A 23216-nucleotide genomic window follows, 5' to 3' on the forward strand; every position below is an offset into this window, starting at 1 on the left:
CTTGCTGTAACCCACCCCTTATTACCCCCATGCCAGGTGCTCCGTGTGCCCCCTCCTCTTTCAGAGTAGAGATGTTTTTAAACCATATTGGGAGGCTGGGCAGAGCTAAAATGAGGGGTGTTGTTTTACTGGTATGTGTTAATAGCTGCCATCAACCAATTCTTTGCTCTATAAACAGTTACAGGTGGTTGAAGCTGGTAGTTCTGCTAACCAGATGTCAAGGGCTCAATGTAGCCCCATTTGTTTGTTCTGATTTTCAGCAAAATCATTAGGATTCTGCCCACTGATGACTAGAATATTCCCTGCCATGTTGGAACGGATGGGATGGTGCATTCTGAAGTCATGGTGTTACAGCCAGGCCGACACAGCCTTGAGGGAAGGGCCTCATACTAGCCATCTGGTTGCTGACTGGTGAGATTTCCAGCTGCAGGAAGTGCACAGGCAGGGGAAGGCTACAGGCAGATGCATTTGCTCTTTCGTATGTTCAAAGGACTTTATTTAAAAAACAATACAGCTTCAGCCCTGAGTTCAGAGTGCCCCTGCCATTAAGTCAATGAGTTTTGATCCTTGATGTCCCAGAACTATCCCTCTGAAACGGCAGTTCCCTTTGCTGGGCCCTGCCTCAAGGGGGCTGTATATAGATACACACCAACACCCAGGGTTAGGAACTGCTATTCTCTTCCTGCCCTCTTAGTTCATTTGGCTGAGCAGCAGGAAAACACCACCCCCAAGACCCCATTTTCAGGTAGTGACTCCTCTGGCTCCCGACAGGTTAGCGGGAAGATATTTTGAAAAGTGTCCCTGTAACTGGCACTTTACTACACATGGGGATTTTTGGCAATCACAGGAGAGAGGCACAATGACTGAATGCCCCTTTGAGCTCTAGAGATTGGTCCCTTCAGCTCAGGGTTGAAGTACAGTAAGAGGGAAGCTTTCCCAGGTTCTGACTGGGCTGAGCAGTGATGATTTCAGGCTCCAAAACCTTGTAGTGAGCAGCAAGGAACAGAGAGAGCCCACTAGGAAAAGGGGAACTTGGGTCATTCATCCCCCTGAAATTAATTTGCATTCTTTGTTGCATGGGCCCCCCAGGACAGTGTGTGGAGGAGACGGCTCCAGCTGAACTTGTCTGCTCTCCAAACCCACTTGTTCTGTGTCTGTAGCTTCCCTTTGCCTTCAAGATCCTCAGCTGCCAGAGATAAGGCTGTCCAGGCTGTGAAGACTGCAGGTGACTAACGGTTTGAAAAGCTGACCAGGCCCTTGGGTGGGAGGCACATCGGTTGAAGGAAGAGGTCTTTGCAGTGGGGCCCTGTGGTCAGTCGTGAGAACCGTGATTACATTGTCCAGCAGGTGTAAACAACAATAATCAACAGTACTATGGCCATTGCAATGGCTGCATTCTTGCGATTTTCCTTACGGAGCACTTTCAGTTCTTTCTCTGGAAAACAAAACCAAACCAGCATATAAGATGCCGCTTCCCCTCCTGCCTCATAGCTGCCACCTGTTGCTCCAAGGAACAGCAAACCCCCTTTTCCTCACTCATGGAGGGAAACTCCTTGCAAGGATCAGCTTCATCCGACTGCTGCGACCTGCCAGGTGCTTTGCTCTAGTCTAGTTCCTTGTAAACATGCAGAGCTCTGCTACTCAAACTGCCCCTCGTTGTGAGGGACTGGACAGGCACAAGATCAGAGAGAGGCCTCCCGCCCAGTTCAGTAGTGTCTGAAAGGTATCCGCTAATAGGGGTTTGGCCTCAGTCCAATTCCTACTGCTGGCTAGGTAGCCTCATTGTACAAATCACCCCTTGTTGAAGGCCAAGGCCTGAATGGGCTCTGGAGATAGAATGCCTCCCTCATTTTCTGGAGAAGGGTGTGGGAGGGTGGTTATAAAGACAGCTGTCAGTGCTGTACCTGTTCTGTACATGGATCTCTGCAGGACACTGTCTAGCACCTGTCACCAGCCACTAACTAACTTCACATGGGAAATAAAACCAACACCACCTCTTTGTGTCACTGCCCCAGCTGGGCTCCTGACTCTTCCCTGTGACCATCTGAATCAGGACCTGGGACACAACTCCGTACACATCTCAAGCTCTGGCAGCCGCACATACAGTCAGCTGCTCTAATAGGTGTCTCTTGCTGTCTCCTACAAAATAGGCATTGTGGCCTGTGCAGAAGCAGTTAATGATCTTTACATTGTATCACCTTTGAACAGTTCCTTGGCACTTCACTAGTACAGATCCATCCCTCCCTGCTCGACACTGCTGATTCCAGGTGGATAACCCCTGTGGGCTGGGAAAGGAGTTTGGCAGTGCAAGATAGATAGGCAGCACACATGGTAGTTCAGAGCCTAGTGCACTTGTCTGAAGGAGCATTTGAATTCTGATCAACGCTAATTTTGTGCCACGCAGCCTGAGATCTCAACATGCTTTGTGAAGATGGGTGGGGATCACTGCCCTGTCTGACAAAGGGGGACTGAGGGGCAGGGACAGTAGGTGGCTGCCAAGAGTGCAGAGCACAGAACCCAGGAGTCCTGAATACTGATTCTCTGCTTTACTAGATCCAAGTTCTCTCTAGGCCAGTCCTGTCCTCTCCCCTGCAGGATTTTTCTGAAGCAGCTGTAAGCTATTAGCATTTGACAGGCAAGCCCCTACCCTGTGATGGGTTCCTAGAGCAGGATTTCAGCTCTTTGCAGGGGTGTTTAGTGTGGCACTGGGTCTGCTGCATACACCCTGCTGAACAGCCACAGGGAATCCAGTCTATTTAGGGACCATTGTGCTGCTAGCTGACTTCACAAGGGGAGGTTAAACGACGAGAAGTGCTTACTTGTTAAGGGGCTCATTGGTGATGCTGTTTGTTCTGAGTGCAGCAGCAGGTCTGTCTGAATCTGCTTTACCCACATGACCCCCCCTGCAATCTTACTGTAACAATGAGTAATGAGCTCTACCCCATGGCTGAGTCCTAATTCTCAACTCCCACAAGCCCCGCTTGCTCAGCGCACTGCGTCCCCTCCAATTGCCCTCGGCTTGGTGACAGTTTGTGGATCCGGAGCTCTGTCAGATGTGTCCTGAAGACAGGGGAAGGGCTAATCTAGAAAAGGGTTTGCCTGTTAGTTCCACAATATCCCAGCTGCTGCCAGCATCCCACACCCTGCTCAAAGTGGGTGATAGGCCAATCCTTGCTGCTGCCTGGGCTGAAGACAAAGCTTGGTCTCTTCCTTCCTTCGACAGGTTGTAAACCTTACCTCGGGCTTTGCTGAGCCCAGCCTAGTTATTCAGACGGAAGTTGCAGAATGGGGAGAGGAGGAGGCATCAAAACTCAAGGCCCCCTTGTGCTGGGTACAGTACTCAGCACAAGACACATGGCAGCTTTCTATGCAGCTTTCCTGTCTGCATGGCTGACACCCGCCTGTGCGCTGGGGACTGCACAGATAAGCTGCTGTGTCAATGAGGGAACGCTGCCAGGAGCTCCCTCACTCTGGGAAAGCCCCACACGTTCGCTCACTTCAAGGAGTCTGGATCGACATGGCGGACAAACCCGTTGAGGATCAATCTCAGTGATGCAGCAGCAGAGCCTCAGGAATCATCTACTGATGCCTCTGCCCGGGGAGGAACTAGGAGCAGTGGGCGCTGACTAATGCAACCACAGCAACTCTGCTCAGCAATTCCAACATCCCTGCACAGGATGCTACAGGCAGACCCTGGCACTGCAAGGGAATAAGTGTCCCCAGTTACCACTGATGTCAAGGAGCAGGGAGGGCATGCAGCCCCCTTTCAGGATCAGGCCCGCAGGCCTCAGGTAAGACTCCAATGAATCTAACTAAGCCTTGTGTCAGAACCTGATGAGGGGAAAAGTTTAAGAGTTGTGTGGCTACAAAAAAACCTCAATTCTGCCAGCAGGGGGCAGCCTAATGCCACACAGTTCCTGTGCAGGACACCCAGAAGAGAGAGGGAGGAAAACACACTTCCTGGCTGGAGATTGGAACAGAAAGTGCAGGGGACTGCACCACATACAAAGCTGGTGATTGGGGGGAAGGAGTCCAGCAGCTGACCCATGGTGCATGCCTAGAGTACTTGAGAGGGACTCTGGCTACGCCACATTCACATGAGTCCATTGGGGGGATGGGTATAGGATGGGGAGGGCAGGATGCTCAGCCTTCCCCGAGCTGGCTCTGGCCTTGAGGAACTCCAGCTGCATCAGTGCAGACTGATGTGCCCTCCAGGGACAGCCTGGGGCCTGAGCCACTAGAGATGGGGCAGACACTCATGTGAGTAGAAGCCTGCCAGATGGTTTTCTACTGTGCATTTGGATGAGGTTTCAGGTGCACTGAATTTTATTTTTTGAACCTTTGTGGTGACTCTCAGGCTGAGACAGGGGGAGGCCAATTTGCTGGCCAAGACTTTCAAGAGACACGAGTGCTCTTAGGTCCCCAACTTGAGATGGCCTTAAAGGGGTCTGGTTTCCAGAGGGCAGGTGTGCAGCACTTCCTGCAAAGCCAGACCCCTTTAACGGGCCTCAGGCTGGTCCCTGCTATGGGATACCTGAGCAGGTGCCTGCTCTCAGATTAAAAGCAGCTGAATAGATCTGCCTCAACTTCTCCCTCCAAGTCCCTTTTTGGCTGAGCCCAAGCTCCAAGGCAAATCAGAGAGTGGGGCAGGAGTTTAAATGGGAAGCTGACCACAGTCTGCACTGCACTTATCCTGCCCAGCTGCTGCTCGCTCTGAGTGGCTAGATTGAAAGATGGCCTTACCATAGGTTTCAGCTTTGGTCAGGAGCAGGCTTCTCTCTCTCTCCAGTGACTTTCTGTAATGAGAAGATGCAGCCTTGTTACACACTGGCAGATGCTATTGCTCTGCAGTAGGGTGGTGGAAAGCCTCTGCCCCAAAAGAGGAGTTCTGGGCTGTACACAAAATGAGACCCTCCACCATTCTCCTGGGGGGGCTGGCAGCTTGTCATCCCCTTACTGCAGAAGGGGAGGGTCCAAAGGGTTAGAAGTCTTCCTCCCTGGAGACTGCTGTGCATGAATGGTAGCTAAGACTCCCACTTCAGGGCAGCCTGTTTGAACACTAGGACAGTCCTGCAGGGTTGGCTAAAAAGCAACTCCCACCTGACACAGGGGAAATGCCTTTCCAAGTAACTGGGATAGCTGCTCCCTCTGGAGCAAGAGGCTCTGATGTCCGCTCCAAGAACAGGCAGGGCCTCGTACAGTGGGTGATCACATCCCTGCAGCTCTGGCTTCCCCAGGGAAGACATGAGCTCTTCTGATCCAGTGAGGAAAATGCCCACAGGCTGGGCTGTTCAGAATGCTCTGGGAAAGCAAAGAAAAGTAGCACCTGGCCCTGGGAATAGGGCATGTGGAGGCTCAGGCCTGTCAAAACACCCCTGGATACAAATAAGCTTCTGCACTTTCACAGATGGTCTCACACACATGAAGCCTCACAGTGCCCCTCTCCCATCACCCTGAAAAGGAGGGAATTGCCTTGGTACAGAGTCTGGAAGAGAACTCCCTGACTCAGCTCACCAGATCACAGGCCCCATGTTGTTCCCACATTTCAGAGCCAAAGATTGAAACATTCTTCACTTTGCTTCCAAGGCCCCCATTTTGCACAAACTCCCCAATGGCTCAGGCAAAGGAGCTGTCTGATTGCAGTAAGAACCAGCTGTATCACACAATTCAGGGTGATTGAAAACCCTGTATATTCATCTGCACAATGATTGATTAATCCACAATTTAAAGGCCTGAAAGCTGCAGCAGCTCGGGGTGGGGGTGGGGTGAACAAACACACAACAAATTATCTATCTCCCTGCTCCAGGGAGGCACTGTGGCATTGTGTCAGAGGGCAGTTTGTTGCCCTTTAGGGTAAAGCAGGCACTTGTATTTCAGCTGGATCCAAGCCTTATGGTACAGTTCATTAAGGGAAGAGAGAAGGGCTGTAATAAAGCAGGGTGCATTAATAGCAGGAGAGGAAAAGAAGGACTCTGAAATACACTGGGGAAAAGGAAATGCAGAGTGCAGATTCCAAAGTAGCTGAGCTGCTGTATCCCTGCTTACAAGCCTGCCTAGCTAGAGAAATCAAGGGGAAAGGCTCTCATGCTTAGGAAGGAAATGAGACGGTTTAAAAAGCATGGCCAAGCTGAACACATGCAGCTCCGCAGGACTGAATGACACGGAGCCCAGGCAATGAGACACTAAACTTACTATGAATCCAGTCAGGCTTTATTTGGAGGGTGCGGAGAGCAAAATTGGAAAGCAGACCTATCCCAGTGATTTAGGCTCACCAGGTCAATAGCTTCCCTCATGGGACAAACAGTAAAAAAAAAAAATCTGGAGATAGCTAGACATTAGCAGAAGCATGAGCGGCCAAGCTTGGTCACTTCCTTGGCAGAAGACTGACTGGATGTCACAGACCTGGGCACCTCTCCTGACAAATTTGTTCTAAGGACAGGAGCCTTATCACATGGATTGGGAACTGGCTGAAAGGCTGAACTCAGGGTAACGATAAGTGGCAATACATTGAATTTGAGGGCAGGGGAGATAGTCAGTGGGTCACTGTAAGGTTGGGGCTTCTGGTCACATCATTAACAGAAAGAGACTGACGTAACTTGAGGGAGGGCATAGAAGGTGCTGGGTGATGTGACATACAAGGAAGAGTTTAACTCAGGACAAAAAGAATTTTGAGAGATAAAGACTGAAAAAGTGGGGAGAGAGGAGACAGAAAACTCTGAGAAAGGAGAGAAATTGAGCATGATAACCTATGGGGGAAAACTAGGAGTTATGGGGCGAAACCAAGCCCAGGAACATTTAGGCTGAATAGAAGAACTTAATGGCAAGTCTGAAAGAGTTTCTCAAGGGAAGTGGTAAAAGCACATTGCTTGGGACACCTAGAACTGGGCTGAGCTCTGGAGAATAAATTAGATGGAACAATGGGCTGACAGGATCTAGTTGGTGGGCTGCTCTCTTCCTGTGCCTAGACTTGATGGCTCACTTTCTCTGTTAGGAGGGGAGCAATAGGCTGCTAACAAATGGAAGAAACAGGTCTCAGCCGGGACATGGCTGAGGCTGGGTGAACACATTCAGGGAAAGGCTCTGCCGATAGCACTACTAGGGTTAGCGGGACCAAATTACAGCAAGGTTCCATTGGGGAGTGGAAATGGAAACTAACCATCTCACTGCACTGTTGAGAGACATAGTTAGGTCCACTCTAGGCTATCACCAGGATGCCTGTTGCAACCAGGTCCCCATGCAAACATATCATGGTGGATGGAGTCAAAATTCAGTCCCCTTGGGATTATTCTGACTGGATTCCACCTAGGATTTGGCTTAGGGTGCTTTGAATATTTAGCACACACTAGTTACTGCACCTCTGAGCTCAGGTGGGCTAGGCAAGATCAGTTGCACGCTGCTACCCAGAACATCTGTCCAGCTCACACAGCTGTTTCCTATCAGTGCTGGGGTCCAAACTCTGGAAACTGAGGGTATGTCTACACTACGAAATTAGGTTGAATTTATAGAAGTTGATTTTTAGGAAGCAATTTTATACAGTCAATCGTGTGTGTCCCCACTAAGTGCATTAAGTCGGCAGAGTGCCTCCACAGTGCCGTGGCTAGCGTCGACTTTCGGAGCGTTGCACTGTGAGTAGCTCTCTCGCAGTTTCCGCTGCCCATTGGAATTCTGGGTTGAGCTCCCAATGCCTGATAGGGCAAAAACATTGTCGCGGGTGGTTTTGGGTACATGTTGTCAGTTGCCCCTCCCTCCATGAAAGCAACAGCAGACAATAATTTCACATCTTTTTTCCGTGGAGACGCCATACTGCTGTCAGCAGAGACGGTGCAGTAGGACTGCTAACCACCGTCATCCACCACTTCCACGCTCTCCTGGTGCCATGAATCCACCTCGTGGGTCCTCTCGTCGTTCTGTATAAATATCTATTCTCGTGGCATCCGTCGTCATCCACCGCTTCCGTTGCAACTCTGCTCTCCTGCAGACGCCATACCACGGCAAGCATGGAGCCCGCTCAGATCTCCGCTGCTGTTATCGGCATTGCAAAAACCTCGCGCATTATCCTGCAGTAGGTGCACAACCTGCAAAAGCAGGCGAGGATGCGACGGCAGCGTGATCACGACAGTGATGGGGACATGGACACAGACTTCTCTCAAAGCACGGGCCCTGGCAATTTGGACATCATGGTGGTAATGGGGAAGGTTCATGCCGTGGAAAGCCGATTCTGGGCCCGGGAAACAAGCACAGACTGGTGGGACAGCATAGTGTTGCAGGTCTGGGATGATTCCCAGTGGCTGCAAAACTTTCGTATGTGTAAGGGCACTTTCATGGAACTTTGACTTGCTTTCCCCTGCCCTGAAGCGCAAGAATACCAAGATGAGAGCAGCTCTCACAGTTCACAAGCGAGTGGTGATAGCCCTCTGGAAGCTTGCAATGCCAGACAGCTATCGGTCAGTCGGGAATCAATTTGGAGTGGGTAAATCTACTGTGGGGGCTGCTGTGATCCACCTAGCCAACGCAATCACTGAGCTGCTACTTTCAAGGGTAGTGACTCTGGGAAATGTGCAGGTCATAGTGGGTGGCTTTGCTGCAATGGGATTCTCTAACTGTAGTGGGGCGATAGACGGAATGCATATCCCTGTCTTGGGACCGGACCAACTTGGCAGCCACTATGTAATCCGCAAGGGGTACTTCTCAATGGTGCTGCAAGCACTGGTGGATCACAAGGGACGTTTCACCGACATCACCGTGGGATGGCCAGGAAAGATGCATAACGCTCGCATTTTCAGGAACTCTGTTCTGTTTGAACAACTGCAGGAAGGGACTTACTTCCCAGACCAGAAAATTACCGTTGGGGATGTTGAAATGCCTGTAGTTATCCTTGGGGACCCAGCCTACCCCTTGCTCCCATGGCTCATGAAGCCATACACAGGCACCCTGGACAGTAGTAAGGAGAAGTTCAACTACAGGCTGAGCAAGTGCAGAATGGTGGTAGAATGTGCCTTTGGATGTTTAAAAGCTTGCTGGTGCAGTTTACTGACTAGGTTAGACCTCAGCAAAACCAACATTCCCATTGTTATTGCTGCTTGCTGTGCGCTCCACAATATCTGTGAGAGTAAGGGGGAGATGTATATGGCAGGGTGGGAGGTTGAGGCAAATTGCCTGGCAGCCGATTACGCGCAGCCAGACACCAGGGCGGTTAGAAGAGCACAGCTGGGTGCTTTGCACATCAGAGAAGCTTTGAAAACCAGTTTCATGACTGGCCAGGCTACGGTGTGACAGTTCTGTTTGTTTCTCCTTGATGAAAACCTGGCCCCCTTGGTTGACTCTACTTCCCTGTAAGCCAACTGACCTCCCCGCTTCAATCACTGCTTTCAGAGGCAATAAAATCATTATTGTTTCAAAATCATGCATTCTTTATTAATTCATCACACAAATAGGAGGAAAACTCGCAAGGTAGCCTAGGAGGAGTGGGTGAGGAGGGAAGGACAAGGCCACACTACAGTTCAAAACTTATTGAATGCCAGCCTTCTGTTGCTCGGGCATTCCTCTGGGGTGGAGTGGCTGGGTGCCCGTAGCCTCTTCCCCGCATTCTTGGGCCTCTGGGTGAGGAGGATATGGCACTTGAGGAGGAGGGCAGGAGGTTATACAGGGGCTACAGCGGTGGTCTGTGCTCCTGCTGCCTTTCCTGCAGCTTCACCAGACGCCTGAGCATGTCAGTTTGCTCCTCCATTAGGCTCAGCATTGCACCCTGCCTCCTCCTCCCTCCTCTCAGCGCATTCATTTAACGCTTTTCTCTGCCATTGTTTGCCTCCACGCATTCTGCTGAGCTCTTTCAGTGCAGGAGGACTGCATGAGCTCTGAGAACATGTCATCGCGAGTGTGTTTTTATCTGCGCTAGCTTCTGGGATGGAGATGATAGGGGGAGCCCACCGTGTGGCTAGTATCAGTGAAGATCCCTCTCAGCTAAACGCAAACAGCTCAGCATGAACAGGCCTTCCCCCACCACGTGGCAAAGGCTTTTAGAGTACCTCCAGGAGAGCTTCATGGAGATGTCCCTGGAGGATTTCCGCTCCATCCCCAGATACGTTAACAGACTTTTCCAGTAGCTATACTGGCCGCAAATGCATCCCAGGTCTTCAGGGCAAATTAATCATTAAACACGTTTAAACCCTGTATTATATTTACAAAGGTACACTCACCAGAGGTGCTTTCTCTGGCTTCATGGTCCGGGAGCCCGCCTTGGGAGGGTATTGGCTCCAGGGTGATAAACAGTTCCTGGCTGCCGGGGAGAAGGGATTCTCCACTTGCCTGCTGTGCGCTATCTTCAACCTCCTCCTCCTCATCTTCCTCACTCACAAAATCCTCATCCCTGTTGCGTGAGACTCCCCCCTTGCAAGTGTTCATGGACAGTGGTGGGATAGTGGTAGGGACCCCCCCCCCCTAGAATTGCATGCAGCTCATCATAGAAGCAGCATGTACGGGGCCCTGACCCGGAGCAACCGTTTGCACCCTTTGTTTTTTGGTAGGCTTGCTTCAGCTCCTTAACTTTCACGCGGCACTGCTGTGTGTCCCTGTTATAGCCTCTGTCCATCATGCCCTTGGAGATTTTGGCAAATATACTGGCATTTTGTCTTTTGGAATGGAGTTCTGCCTGCATGGATTCTTCTCCCCATACAGCGATCAGATCCAGTACCGCCCGTTCGGTCCATGCTGGGGCTCTTTTGCGATTCTAGGACTGCATGGTCACCTGTGCTGATCAGCTCGCCATGCTGGCCAAACAGGAAATGAAATTCAAAAGTTCCCGGGGCTTTTCCTGTCTACCTGGCCAGTGCATCCAAGTTGAGAGTGCTGTCCAGAGTGGTCACAATGGAGCACTCTGGGATAGCTCCCGGAGGCCAGTACCATCGAATTGCGTCCACACTACGCCAAATTCAACCCAGCTAGGTCAATTTTAGCACTAGGGGAGGAGTACAGAAATCGATTTTAAGAGCCCTTTAAGTCAACAAAACAGGCTTGGTCGTGTGGACGGGTGCAGGATTAAATGGACCTAATGCTGCTAAATTTGACCTAAACTCGTAGTGTAGACCAGGGCAAATTGGACTGGGCATTGCTTGGGCTGCATGCACAGAGGGTTTGCAAACAGGGAAGCTGAAGGCAAGCTCAGTACTCTCACCATGTCACCCCCCACCTCCCTGGAAGAGAAAGAAAACCAGTTCTCTCCATTCCTAAACAAGCTCCAAAAAGGGGGCCCAGCCTGGCAAATTCCTGTTCTTTTGGCAAAGGGGTTTTACTGGGTACTACTAACAAAGCTAACGGTCAGTGGTTTGCATGAGCACACAGCCTGCAGCATCACTATCTGGGTTTGAATAGAGGGGAATCACCAGTACCTTCCTTCGGGACTGAGCTCCTCTCTGCGCAGCTTAAGGTCCACCACCTCCATGCTTTGTCTGCAGAGGGACAGCTTCTCCTCCAGGCCATCAATCTGAAACACACAGCAGCAGCCACAATCATCACCGGCATCCGATTTCCCTCCACAACCCAGCAGCTCCAGCCTTCCCAGCTCAGGAGAAGGGGTGGCAGCCCCACTGCAGTATCTTGCCACCTCACTCCTAAAAATCAGCTGAGCTATAGGTTTCATGAGGCTCTCCGATTCCCTGGCCTGAGCGGAGCGGGTGGGTAAGTTGGTTGGGACACAGCCGTCACAGCACATGGATATTTATCATTGTAAGAATTCAGTACTTCTCCATCCCACACAGCTGGGGTGCTAAATCCTTGGGCTATCAACTCCAGTTGTAACTGGGGTAGTGCTGAAGAGCCCGTAGAGGCCAGTGCCTCTTGTTAAGATCTGATCCTCCTCCATTCATTCTGTCCCTCTCCTTTATTTGCCTTGGCTTTGCCCCTTTACCCACGGGCAGAGAAGTGACCTAAGGATGTTTACACAGTGAGGAAGGGGATCAAGTGGGAGAGATTGTTCATCCTGGCAAGAACTTCAGGAACTAGGCCCTGAATTAGTGCTGCAAAGGGGAACAAGCAGTCAGGGACGCTAATGGGAAACAAGATCATTTCGTCTGCAGAAGAGAAGAATGAGGGGGTATTTGATAGCTGCTTTCAACTACCTGAAAGGTGTTCCCAAGAGGATGGATCTAGACTGTTCTCAGTGGTAGCAGATGACAGAACAAGGAGTAATGGTCTCAAGTTGCAGTGGGGGAGGTTTAGGTTGGATATTAGGAAAAACTTTTTCACTGGGAGGGTGGTGAAGCACTGGAATGGGTTATCTAGGGAGGTGGTGGAATCTCCTTCCTTAGAGGTTTTTAAGGTCAGGCTTGACAAAGCCCTGGCTGGGATGATTTAGTTGGTGTTGGTCCTGCTTTGAGCACGGGGTTGGACTAGACCTCCAGAGGTCCCTTCCAATCCTGATATGCTAAGATTCTAAGACAGCATTAGGCACTTCAGGCTGGCTGTGTGATGGGGGGTGGGAGGGAGCAGCGGATGTCACATTCCTCATTAAAATCTGTTAGCTCCATGGCCTCCAGCACAGACTAGTTGTAGAAATCCTGAACCACAGATGAACAAACAGGCTCAGCACAGAGGTCTCCAATATTTGGTAGAGTAGAGCAAGGGATCCCCGTTGCCTCTGCCCTGCTGAGAGATCGCCATCCTGCACCAAGCATCTGGGTTCAGTCACGGTGCAGCAAGAAGTTACTGCAGCTACTTAAGCTAGTCATCTAATTAGTAGGTTAATTTATTTTCCAAGAAGCTGCCTTTATTCTGGGGTGAGGAGGAAAGGAAAGAGGAAGAAAAAAAATCAAATGGCTGAAGCACAAACAGAGGTGACCAACATGCTTGAGTTCGGGAACGACTCCCCCAGGAATCAATTATACCACAGCTGAACAATTCTGGAGGGAATCCGGCTATTCCAAACCCAGCAATCAGGGCTTTAAGCTTTCCAGAGGGAAACTTCTGCCTTACACGCTTGCAGTCCAGTGGGAGAAATATCCGGGATAATTAGACAAGGTGACACGCAAATCCCACGAAGAACATGACCTTTGACATTAACTAGATTTGAAATCATTGCTAGCCCCATTGCAATCATCTTCCACCACACCCTGTGCTATGCATGAGCAGCAGGCTGCAGAAGCAGGGCTGAGGAGGGACAAGCAGCCAGAAGAATTAGCTCTCACCTGGTGAGATACTTTAGAACCTGCAAGCTGGGGAACAGCAGTTTTCTGTGTAAATTAACCTGGTGGAATTAAACCCAGCTGCCTTGGCTTTCGAAGACCACGTCACCTTCCAAGGTAGTGAGAAAGGATGTTACCACCAATCATTACACAGGAAAATCAATGACACTGATCTCTGATTAACCACTTACAACTCAATCCTGGACTAATTAACAATTCTCTCTCACTCTGCTCAGGGCAAGCACAGAAAGGCTCACGCAGAGGGGTGCAGTTGACCAGACTCAGCATAGGGCAATGAGGGCAGTAACTGAGTGGGCTCATTAGAGGGCAGCAGCAGGGGAGTCTGGTGAAGTCAAGGCAGCACTTGCCCCTTCTACCATGAACCAGCAGTAGAATTTTTCCCCTAGCCACAAATTATGATTTGGTGGAGCTGGTGGCCAAAGGTGGCTTCTCTTCTTGCACCGTAGGGTCTGCCTGGGACAGGAACACAAGGGCTGGTGTGGGATTTTGTAACCACTGTTCCCACCCCCAACAATTCCAGCGGGGTGGTGCCACAAGACATCCCTTTGGCACCCCCACACAATAATTTGGCACCTATAACAGTGAGATTCAAGCCCCCCAGCTTCTTATCAGACTGCAGTTTCCAAGTCAGTAGTAGTAGTATTTGTATTTCCATAACATTTAGGAGCCATGGACCAGCCACTGTACAAACACAGACCCAAAAATGGTCCCTGCCCCAAGGGGCTTACAATCTGTGTACCACACTAGAGACAACAGACTGATACAGAGAGATGGGACCTTGCTGTCATTGATGAAACACTGTGTGGATCCTCCTGGCAGCAAGAACACCAGCTTTCCCTGATCCTATACAGCCCACAGTTTGCACTGATCCAGGGAACATGGTCTGGATTTCCTGGGTTGGGGGGAAGTGAGTGGTCATATTTAACAAGCAACTATATTATTAGCACTTCATCAAAGAAACCCCTCCAACAGCTTGTGTCGAGTGGGATGATAAAAGGCGCATTTTTAAAATGTGTTACCTAAAGTGTTTTAACTAACTTGTGTTAACGCATAGTGTAGACAGAACACGTAACACATGCCAGCTAACATGTTCACCTTTTATCTTAGTCTAGTTAGACAAACAACACGACAGAGTAGTCAACAGCTAGCACCAATGCTTAATCAGTCATGGCCAGCATTTCCTCCCAATGTCTCTTCTCCTTCCTGTGCTCTCCGTTCCCCTCTCAAAGCCACCAACTACTGGCTCTTCCTTAAGAATGTCTCTCATTTTGTTTTCCATCTCTCAGTGCACGCTTCACTCACCACTTTCACCATTCAATATGATGTAAGTAGAGTTTATTTTGTGCCACTCCCTCACATTTTGACTTTCTACCAACTAAAATCCTCCAGACTCTTAGTTATGTTTAAAAAGTTCCAGCTATTTTTTATCATTTCATCAAAACCAAAGTTGGGCTCCTGCAGAAGCAACAAATTATGTTCCCCAGAGCTGTGCTGACCCCTTTGTTGAGGCTGGGGCACAAACAGGTGAAAATAATCTCCACTAGGAACACAGAGAATGGGGAATATTCATGATGGAACAAAATCCCTTCCTCTGGACATTTTGTTTCTTTTCCCTGGTTCTTCTGCCTTGTTAGTGGGTATAAGAAGAGACTGGAATCAAGATTCCTAGGTTCTGTTCCTGTCCCTAACACTGATTCCCTGTGTTACCTTGGAGGCAGGTGACAACACCTGTAAATTGGGGGACTACTACCTACCTCCCGAGGGTGAGGGGATTGGAAGGTTTAATTGTTTGTGAAGGGCTTAGAGATTGTCAGAGGAATGGCAGTAGAAATGGGCAGAAGGCTGTGTGTATGAGCTATCCTAGTATGGCAGCTCCATTGCCTCATTTGGGGTTTTTGACTCAGGAGCTGGCACTGCGCATGTGTATTTCTCACCGGCTGCACAGTCCACACGGCCTTTTGCTGCCAGCAAAAGAAAAGAAAAAAATATAATAAGTGATGGGGAAGAAATGAAAGCAACCCAGTTGAGAATTACCCCTTGTTCTGAAGGCTGCCAGAGAATCTCCCAAGGGCCCAGTAGACTGTAAAACTTTAGAACTTGAGAAACGGTAAAGCTTCCACAAAATCCCCAGGGGCAACTCTCCACAGAGCTTTCCTAGAAACAGCTGTGTGTTTGAACTTGCTGTAAATGGAAAGCATTTGCTCCTACTAACGAATGCATGGAGAGGTTAGCTAGGGTACAACCATAGACTTATCAGAGGCCCGTATGAAATGAAGCTGCATAGGAGTTACTCTTGGTCCAGGTTCCTCGTGGGACACAGGATCATCAATATAATTCACACCAATTGGTCTCCTTATTGGTAGCCTCTGCCAAGAAGTGAATGGGTCACAGTGACCACACTCCTTCCCCTACTCCCCATGGCCCTTAAAGGGGGTCCCCTCCAGGACTGGGCTGATAAGCTTCCCACATGTTGTGTACATTATAGCTGTCTGAGCTCTATTTGTTCCATAGCCAGACAGAGGACTTCATTGAAGTCAACATCAGCTTCAACTAGTAGCAGTCTCACTTTAAAGTAATAACTGAAGCAGGTGTTTAATAACCAGCACTGAGAGAGCAATCAGAGCACGCACAGCTGCCCTTCACCTGCACAGCCACTGCCCTCCTGCTATCTGATCAACTGCTATGAAAGGAGCTCTGGGGTGAGGGACCAGCAGTTTTGCACATAACAAGCAAGCTGCAGAACATTCTGAAGCCAGCTGAATCCCTTGCCGTGAGAGGTACCACCAGGCACAGTAATTTGCACTGAATTCTGGCTTCATACATGTGCCATCTGGAGACCTCTGAAAATACAGAGATTTGGGGCAGATTCAATCCAAATTGGCTTTATGTTTGTTACAAATCTCATTTGCCCAGGCAGTCTTGGGAAGGGAGTCCAAAACCTCTCGTACATGGCAGGAAAGGAAAGAAACAGCTTTGCTTACAGAGCTGGGTTGGATCCTTTTTTAATACATTTTGTATTGAATTAATAAAAGCATTCTTCCTAGCAGAAAGGCTAAAAGCACTTTTCAAGAAATGACATCTGCCCTCCGTCTTTATGAATCCCCTAATTAAGATGCTGGCAAACAGCCATATCACACATACGCCAACATCCAACAGCGTTAGGTAATGAGGTTTTTGTCTCATGACCCTCATAAAACAGATCAAAGCCAAACAAAAGCATTGGGGGGAAAATCACCTCCGAGAAGCAGTCTTGTCCCTTGTCATCTGCTAACAGGTTCAAGGCATTTCTCTCCATTTGTTAGTCAATGGTTCCTGAATCCATTGTTGTAGGCTCGATTATTAATATCAGCCCAGCAGAGATTGAATTTGTTTAGGTTCACATGCTAACCTCTTGGTTAATAGACCTATTTCAATTTTCACTATGGTCTTACAATAATTTTACATTTCAGCAAATCATTTCACCAACAATAGATAGTACATCCAGCAGGGCTGAAAACATTTACCAGACACCTACTAGCCAGAGGCCAATACAACAGAATGAAGCCGTAGGATCCACCAGCTCAGTCCCTCACTATCTACTCCAAACATTGGGAACGGAGCGTGCTAGGATTCCTACCAGGGTGCTTTCCCCAGGCCCCTCCTAGGGACTTATTTTTCAGATCACTTTTGGCTACCTCTCTCTTGGACCTCCACACTATTTGGGTGCCCAACTCTATTTCTCCCAGCCCAATGGCTACTGAGATGGGAGTGAGGGCATCAACCACCCACCTATTCGCCATCATTGGGGGGGGTCCTTCCTTCCCTATGTAATTAGCTCCTGTATCTACCACAGCCGTTCATAACTTTCTGAAGCAGAAGCAGAGTTAAACCACCACCTACCAGATTCTGAACAGTGCCCATGAAACCAGCCAGAGTCTTGCTAATTTCTCCTGCTGTTAGGGCTCAGGGAAGTTCTGAGTAGCAGCATTGTCACTGGGACTGCCTGTTGGAAGATCCTGAGCTTGTCTAAGTACAGAAGTTGAAACAGTTTAACTAAAGGCATGATGTCAAATGGATTCAACTTTGTGTGAGGACCTAGTTACATCCCTTTAAACCAGGCTAAAATTGATGTGGTTTGCATCTGTAATTTATAGATGCAAGCTCAAATATTTGCATTGGCTTAAACCTGGCACGAGCATCCACACACAAAGTTGCATCTGCTTGACATTACACTTTTAGTTGAGGCAGTGTGCCTTTGTGTTCTTCACAAGCACCGAGGCTTAGAAGGTAGTGGTGTTAAATGAAAGTTTAAATGCTGAAGATGAAGATGCATCTGAAAGGTGTCCACATATTTCAAACCAAAGACTCCGATCCCACTCCATCTGGCTTAAAGAGACCAAATTCATCCCTTTTTTAAAATTGCCTTTCACAGAATCATTTGTAGTTAGAAGGGACACTCACTTAGTCCCTTCCCCATCATTGTGGCAGGATTGAGTCAATATCCTTAAACCACCCTCTGGTAGACAGGTTTCAGGTCTCAGCCTCTGACAGCCCCAGCGAAGGTGGTTTTACACCATCCTAAAGCAGCTTGTTTCATCACCCAAACTCTTTGGAGTTAAAAGATTCCTCATACCCTCCAATATTTAACCAGAATTCCCTGCTGCAACTAAAGCTCCATCACTTCTCAATCTGTGATCAGATGGTATAATCAGGCCATGTCCTCTTTATAATGTGCCTTCATGGAGGTGGAAACTACCACCATGTCTATTCTTGGCTCTCATATCTCCAAACCAAACATCCTCAGTACTCTGAACCCTTTCTGCTAGGGCTTATTGTCCAAACCTTTTTTCATTCAGGACTGCTCTCCTCTGAATTCTATCAGTGAAACATGGTGCCCAGAAATAACTGTTGTCTCAAATAAAGGCCTAAATAGGGCTAAACAGGGCAGAAAACCACCACACGCAACACTCCTATAAAAAAAAATAGAGCTTAATAAGACATTTGCTTTTTTGGTCACAGTGGCACACAAAAAGTGCAATACAAGCCTTTTCAATGATGTTTTTGCCCTACCTGTATTTCTGTTTTGTATGTGTTCACTGGATTATGTCTCCACTTCCCATTTCTCTCTACTGAATCTCATTTGATTGGTTCTGGCCTATTTCTTTAATTCATTAGGAACAGGTTTCAGAGTATCAGCTGTTTTAGTCTGTATATGCAAAAAGAAAAGGAGTACTAGTGGCACCTTAGAGACTAACAAATTTATTTGAGCATAAGCTTTTGTGAGCTACAGCTCACTTTCTTGAAGTGAGCTGTAGCTCACAAAGCTTATGCTCAAATACATTTGTTAGTCTCTAAGGTGCCACAAGTACTCCTATTCATTAGGAAGAGATTGATTTTTAATCTCACTCCCCAAAAGTGTTTGCAAACCACTGCCTCCTCCAAGGGAGAACCCTACCCAAGGCAGAAGGGAGTAAGTTGGAGAGCAGAAACATGACATCAGCAGGACAGAAAAACTCCAAACAGTACCACCAGCCAGGGCCACAGTTTGCAGGGGAAGAGCAGAAATGGTCCCAGAGGTATGGGATACTCTTGAAGCTACAATCCGCAGGAGAGGCCCCATGGATTTGGGGGGCAGGCTAGCCCATCAATGAAGATCTTTCCCTTACACATACCAATCCACTCCCTGCATCCCCACCTCACCCCCTGCTCCCAGCCCACACCTCGCCCCTTCCCCCACCTCACCTCCCCACTCGCCCGTGCACCCTAGACTAGGCCCCACCTCACCCCTTCCCCACACCTCGCCTCTTCCCCGCCCCTTCCTCCACTCATCCCCTCCCCCTCCCCTCTTCCCCCTGGGCCTCACCTCACCCCCGCCCACACCTCGCCCCTGCCCCCTAGGCGAGCTCCCACCTCGCCTCACCCCCTATCCCTCACATCACTCCCATCCCGTGCCCCCTTCTCGCCCCCCAACGCACACCTCCTGGCCTATCCCGCAGTGACCCCGCTCCAAGCTGTCCCGGGGAGGGGAGGGGAGGGGAGGGGCTGTCACCTCTTGAGCGACGCTCAGCCCCTCTCGCTTCTTAACCATCTTCCTCCGCTTTGCCACAACTGCGCATGCGCACGGTCCCTTTACTGGTACGGGCCACGTACCAACCCGCTATCGGGGACGACACCTGAACTGCCATCTTTGTGAGGGGCATGCCGTAACGCAACTGCCACCGTTGTGAGGGGCAGTCGCCGCCATCTTTGTGAGGGGCATGCCGTAACGCAACTGCCACCGTTGTGAGGGGCAGTCGCCGCCATCTTTGTGAGGGGCATGCCTGAACGCAACTGCCATCTTTGTGAGGGGCACGCCTAACTACAGCCGCCGTCTTTTTGAGGGCTACCCGCCGCCATCTTTGTGAAGGGTTCCTATCTAAAGCAGCCACTATCGGAAGGGAGGGGTAGCCTTTCAGACCCTATGTCTAGGAGGGCGTCCCTCTGCTTCTGGCATCAGGCCTCTCTTCTCTCTTGGTCTCCCAGTCTGTGCCCATCCCACTGCTCTGCTCCAGGGTACACACAACACTCCCTTTCCCTTGGCTTCTAAGTAGTTCTCTCCCTTCTCACCTGTCCTGGGTAACCTGTGTCACTTTCATCCCTCCTCACATTGTGCTGGTGGTGTCTACCCCCTCTTCATTGCATCACATCACAGAACCATCATAGTGTAATCCAGAACCATTAGTGTAACACAGATATAGGTATCTTGCCGCATATCTTTACCTGGCACTTTACAGCAACAGAAAGAAGAACCTTGACCCAAAGAATCTATAATGTTTGATTGCACTGGGAATAGGAGTGTATCTTCCATTAGACAACCACAGGACATGATGACACTGGTAAGGAAAGAGGATAATGACAAACAAAGATGGCATGAAACAAATGTGTGAAGCTTTTGGGGGGGGAGGGGGGAGATATGATAAAGGTCGATAAAATTATGACTGGTGTGGAGAAAGTGAATAAGGAAGTGTTATTTACCCCTTCTCATAACACAAGAACTAAAGGTCACCCAATGAAATAAATAGGCAGCAGGTTTAAAACAAACATAAGGAAGTACTTCTTCACACAGTGCACGGTCAATCTGTGGAACTCGTAGCCAGGGGATCTTGTGAAAGCCAAAAGTGTAACTATGTTAAACAAGAATTAGATAAGCTCATGCAGGATAGGTCCATCAATGGCTATTAGCCAAGATGGTCAGGGACATAACCCCATGCTCTGAGTGTCTCTAAACCTATGACTGCCAGAAGCTGGGACTGGATGACAGGGAATGGATCACTTGATAATTGCCCTGTTCTGTTCACTCCCTCCGAAACATCTGGCACCAGCCACTGCCAGAAGACAGAATACTGAGCTAGACGGACCATTGGTCTGACCCAGTATGGCCGTTCTTATGAAAGGCCAGAACTGCAAAGGGATAAAGGTTAACAGGAAGTGTCCTGGCTACTTCCCTGCCCTGCTGCCAGCACTAGGAAGTTCTGTAAATCAACAAGGTAAAAAGACTAGACAGGAATGACTAGTCTTTTTGCAGGAGGCAAACACCAGCTGCCCTTCAGCCAGCTCCGCACCTCAGCTTCAGTGCTGTTCAGGAACCGAAACCCAATCCTGCTGTGCTGGTAGGTGGTGGCTGCAATGTGGGATCCAGAGAGTGGGACTGTAAAGCAGAAGGACATGCTCAGAGCTCCAGCTAGGAAGATGATCTCTTTGAAAAAGAAAAGAAAAGGCAAAAATAATTGTTGTTCTGCTGCAGATTGTGGACACTTGGATTTTTAGGGTGCCAGTGGGGATAGAACTTGGAGTCTTCTACTCCAAAGCATAGGGCCTTACCACTTAAGCTAAAAGAGAATCTCCATGAAGAGTTAGGAGGTACAGGGCCTATGACACACAGCTGAGCTGTCCTGCTTTGATCTGTAGAGGACAGTGCACTAGCCAGTTCATGGCAGAATCTTAGGAATGCTGTCATATATCTACAGCACTTTTCATCCTGATAGATCCCCAAAGCCCTTTACTATAAAACACGCAATAGTGCATAAGAGTGCCAACACTTACCACTGAATGCAATCACTTCGGGGGGGAAAGAGACATGACAACTATTTAAGAGAAAACAGCAGTTTCAGAATGGAAGGGAAGGCAACACTAGTGTTCACTGGTAAAACAGGAGGACTTTTACTTGGTCAGAATGTAATTATCTGAGCTGCACTGTTGCCAGGGGCTAGCATCACTGCTTTTAAAAAAAGCACTGATAACAACACTGAACTCTTATAGGGCACTTTTCATCCATAAATCTAACAGGTTTTACAAAGCAGGAAAAGTAGTATTATCCCCCCTTTTGCAGCCGGGAAAACTGAGGCACAGAGAGTGAAAGTGGCTTACCTAAGGCCACACAGCATTTCAGACTCCCAGTCCAGTGTACAATCCACTGGGCAATGTGTTATGGGATCTGTAGGGACCACGAGTTTAATATCTCAACCAAAAGGAACCTAAACTCCCATTTCCTCTGTAGAGAGCAGCATTGTTTTCTGAACAGCAAAAAACTAGGTTAAAAAGAATAAACCCAAAGAATCTGAGCAGGACCCAATTCTAAATTGGGCACAGGTTCCCAGCAGCCCTGTGGCTGCCCAGGACCCAAAGGAGGAGAAAATGAAAAGAGAGCGGGAGACAGGTTTGTTCCAGACACAGTTCTTGTTTAGCAAGTGTAAATGCAATTTTAAAAAGCATAGAGGTTTGAACAAAACCCATCTGTCATGGTTTTTAGTTGGACAAAATATCCATCAATCCTGCAGAAAGAATTTTCTCTTTTACAAAAGTAAGTATTGATTCAAGGTCACGGTGGGGCTAGAACTCAGCCTCCTACTCCAAAAAGCATAGGGCCTCACAGCTGTCAATTCCCGCACCCTCCCTTTACAGGCAGCCAAAGGGCCCCTTTGCTGCCATACCATTTTGGGGGGAGAGGGTGGTCAATCAATCCCTCCTCCCCCCAGCCTCTGCTACCACCGCAATGCAAGAAGCAGCACCAACAATGATCAATTTTAATGTTTTCATCCCCGTCGGTTTCAGATCTGTCAAGCTGACGACCTCATCATGCCGTTCACATGGCCCCTTGCCTCCCACATCAGCTCCGAGCTAGAACGTCATCCTCGGCTCTTGCAGTGTGTTGATAACATGGCTCCCATGTTACATGTTTATTTCCTTGTTAATGTTGTTCAGGGTTCCATTTAGCCAGTGACACAGCAGTAAATAAATAAGGAAGTATTCTTCAGGATTAGCTCTGAAGTTGTGGCACACAAGGGCCTCAGACTTTGTATTTAAAAATGCATTTATACATAACATGAAAAACGACTCAAAATATTTTGTTGTCAGCAATGGGTTCCCTGTGGCTGGAGCCTTAACTCAGGTAATGCAACCTGTATACACAGAGCTGGGTGGAGAGGGAAGATTTTCTATAGCCCCCAAACTGTTTTAGAAACTAACTGTTCAACCATTGAGCTCAGACTCCAAGAATCAGGGGGTTCCTGTGGGAAAATCATTCTGATGATCAAACAAAAGCAGTAGGTGACCGCAAAGGGGACCCACTGGGTTGTATTAGCAAAAGGGTGCAACACAAAGCAAAGGAGGCAACGCTGGGCCTGGATAAGGCCCTAGTGAGACCCCGCTGGGGATACTGTATGCCGGCCTAGGGCCCATCCCACTCAGTGCTAGGTTTACAATGGTGCCACTGGCACCATGGAGCCGGGCCCATGCTCAGAAGGGGCCCTGGCCTGCTCCGCTTGCTGGCCCCCGTCCACCACTTGTTCCTCTCAGCCTGCAGGGTTGTGCAGGGCGCTCTGCATTTGTGTGTGTGTGTGTTGGGGGGCGAGTGGGGGGCCTCTGGCCATAGGGAGTCAGGGGGCGTGTTGCAGAGGTGTTGAATCTCTGATTTCCCCATTGGTGTTTGACCCCCAGCTCTGTGCCAAGCCCCACCCCCACTCCACCCTTTCCCCCGAGGCCCTGCCACCCACCTCTTCCTGC

At 49.1% G+C, this 23216-nt stretch overlaps 1 protein-coding gene across 2 annotated transcripts; it reads right to left on the reverse strand.

The window, feature by feature from the left end:
• Nucleotides 1-467: 467 nt before the first annotated feature.
• On the reverse strand, nt 468-19331 carry CCDC167 (coiled-coil domain containing 167). Of its 2 annotated transcripts, none has more exons than XM_048843508.2 (4): nt 19225-19331; nt 11385-11479; nt 4744-4796; nt 468-1435 (listed from the first exon to the last, which is right to left on the reverse strand). In XM_048843508.2, the coding sequence occupies exons 1-4, from the start codon at nt 19261-19263 to the stop codon at nt 1332-1334; spliced, it is 291 nt and encodes a 96-aa protein (XP_048699465.1). In that variant the 5' UTR covers nt 19264-19331; the 3' UTR covers nt 468-1331. The 2 variants fall into 2 exon arrangements, with proteins under 2 accessions (XP_048699465.1, XP_048699464.1); XM_048843507.2 differs by having other exon boundaries at nt 19153-19327.
• Between the last annotated feature and the right edge of the window lie 3885 nt (nt 19332-23216).

The sequence above is a fragment of the Caretta caretta genome, chromosome 3 (genome assembly GCF_965140235.1).
Source record: "Caretta caretta isolate rCarCar2 chromosome 3, rCarCar1.hap1, whole genome shotgun sequence".
Taxonomy (NCBI): domain Eukaryota; kingdom Metazoa; phylum Chordata; order Testudines; family Cheloniidae; genus Caretta; species Caretta caretta.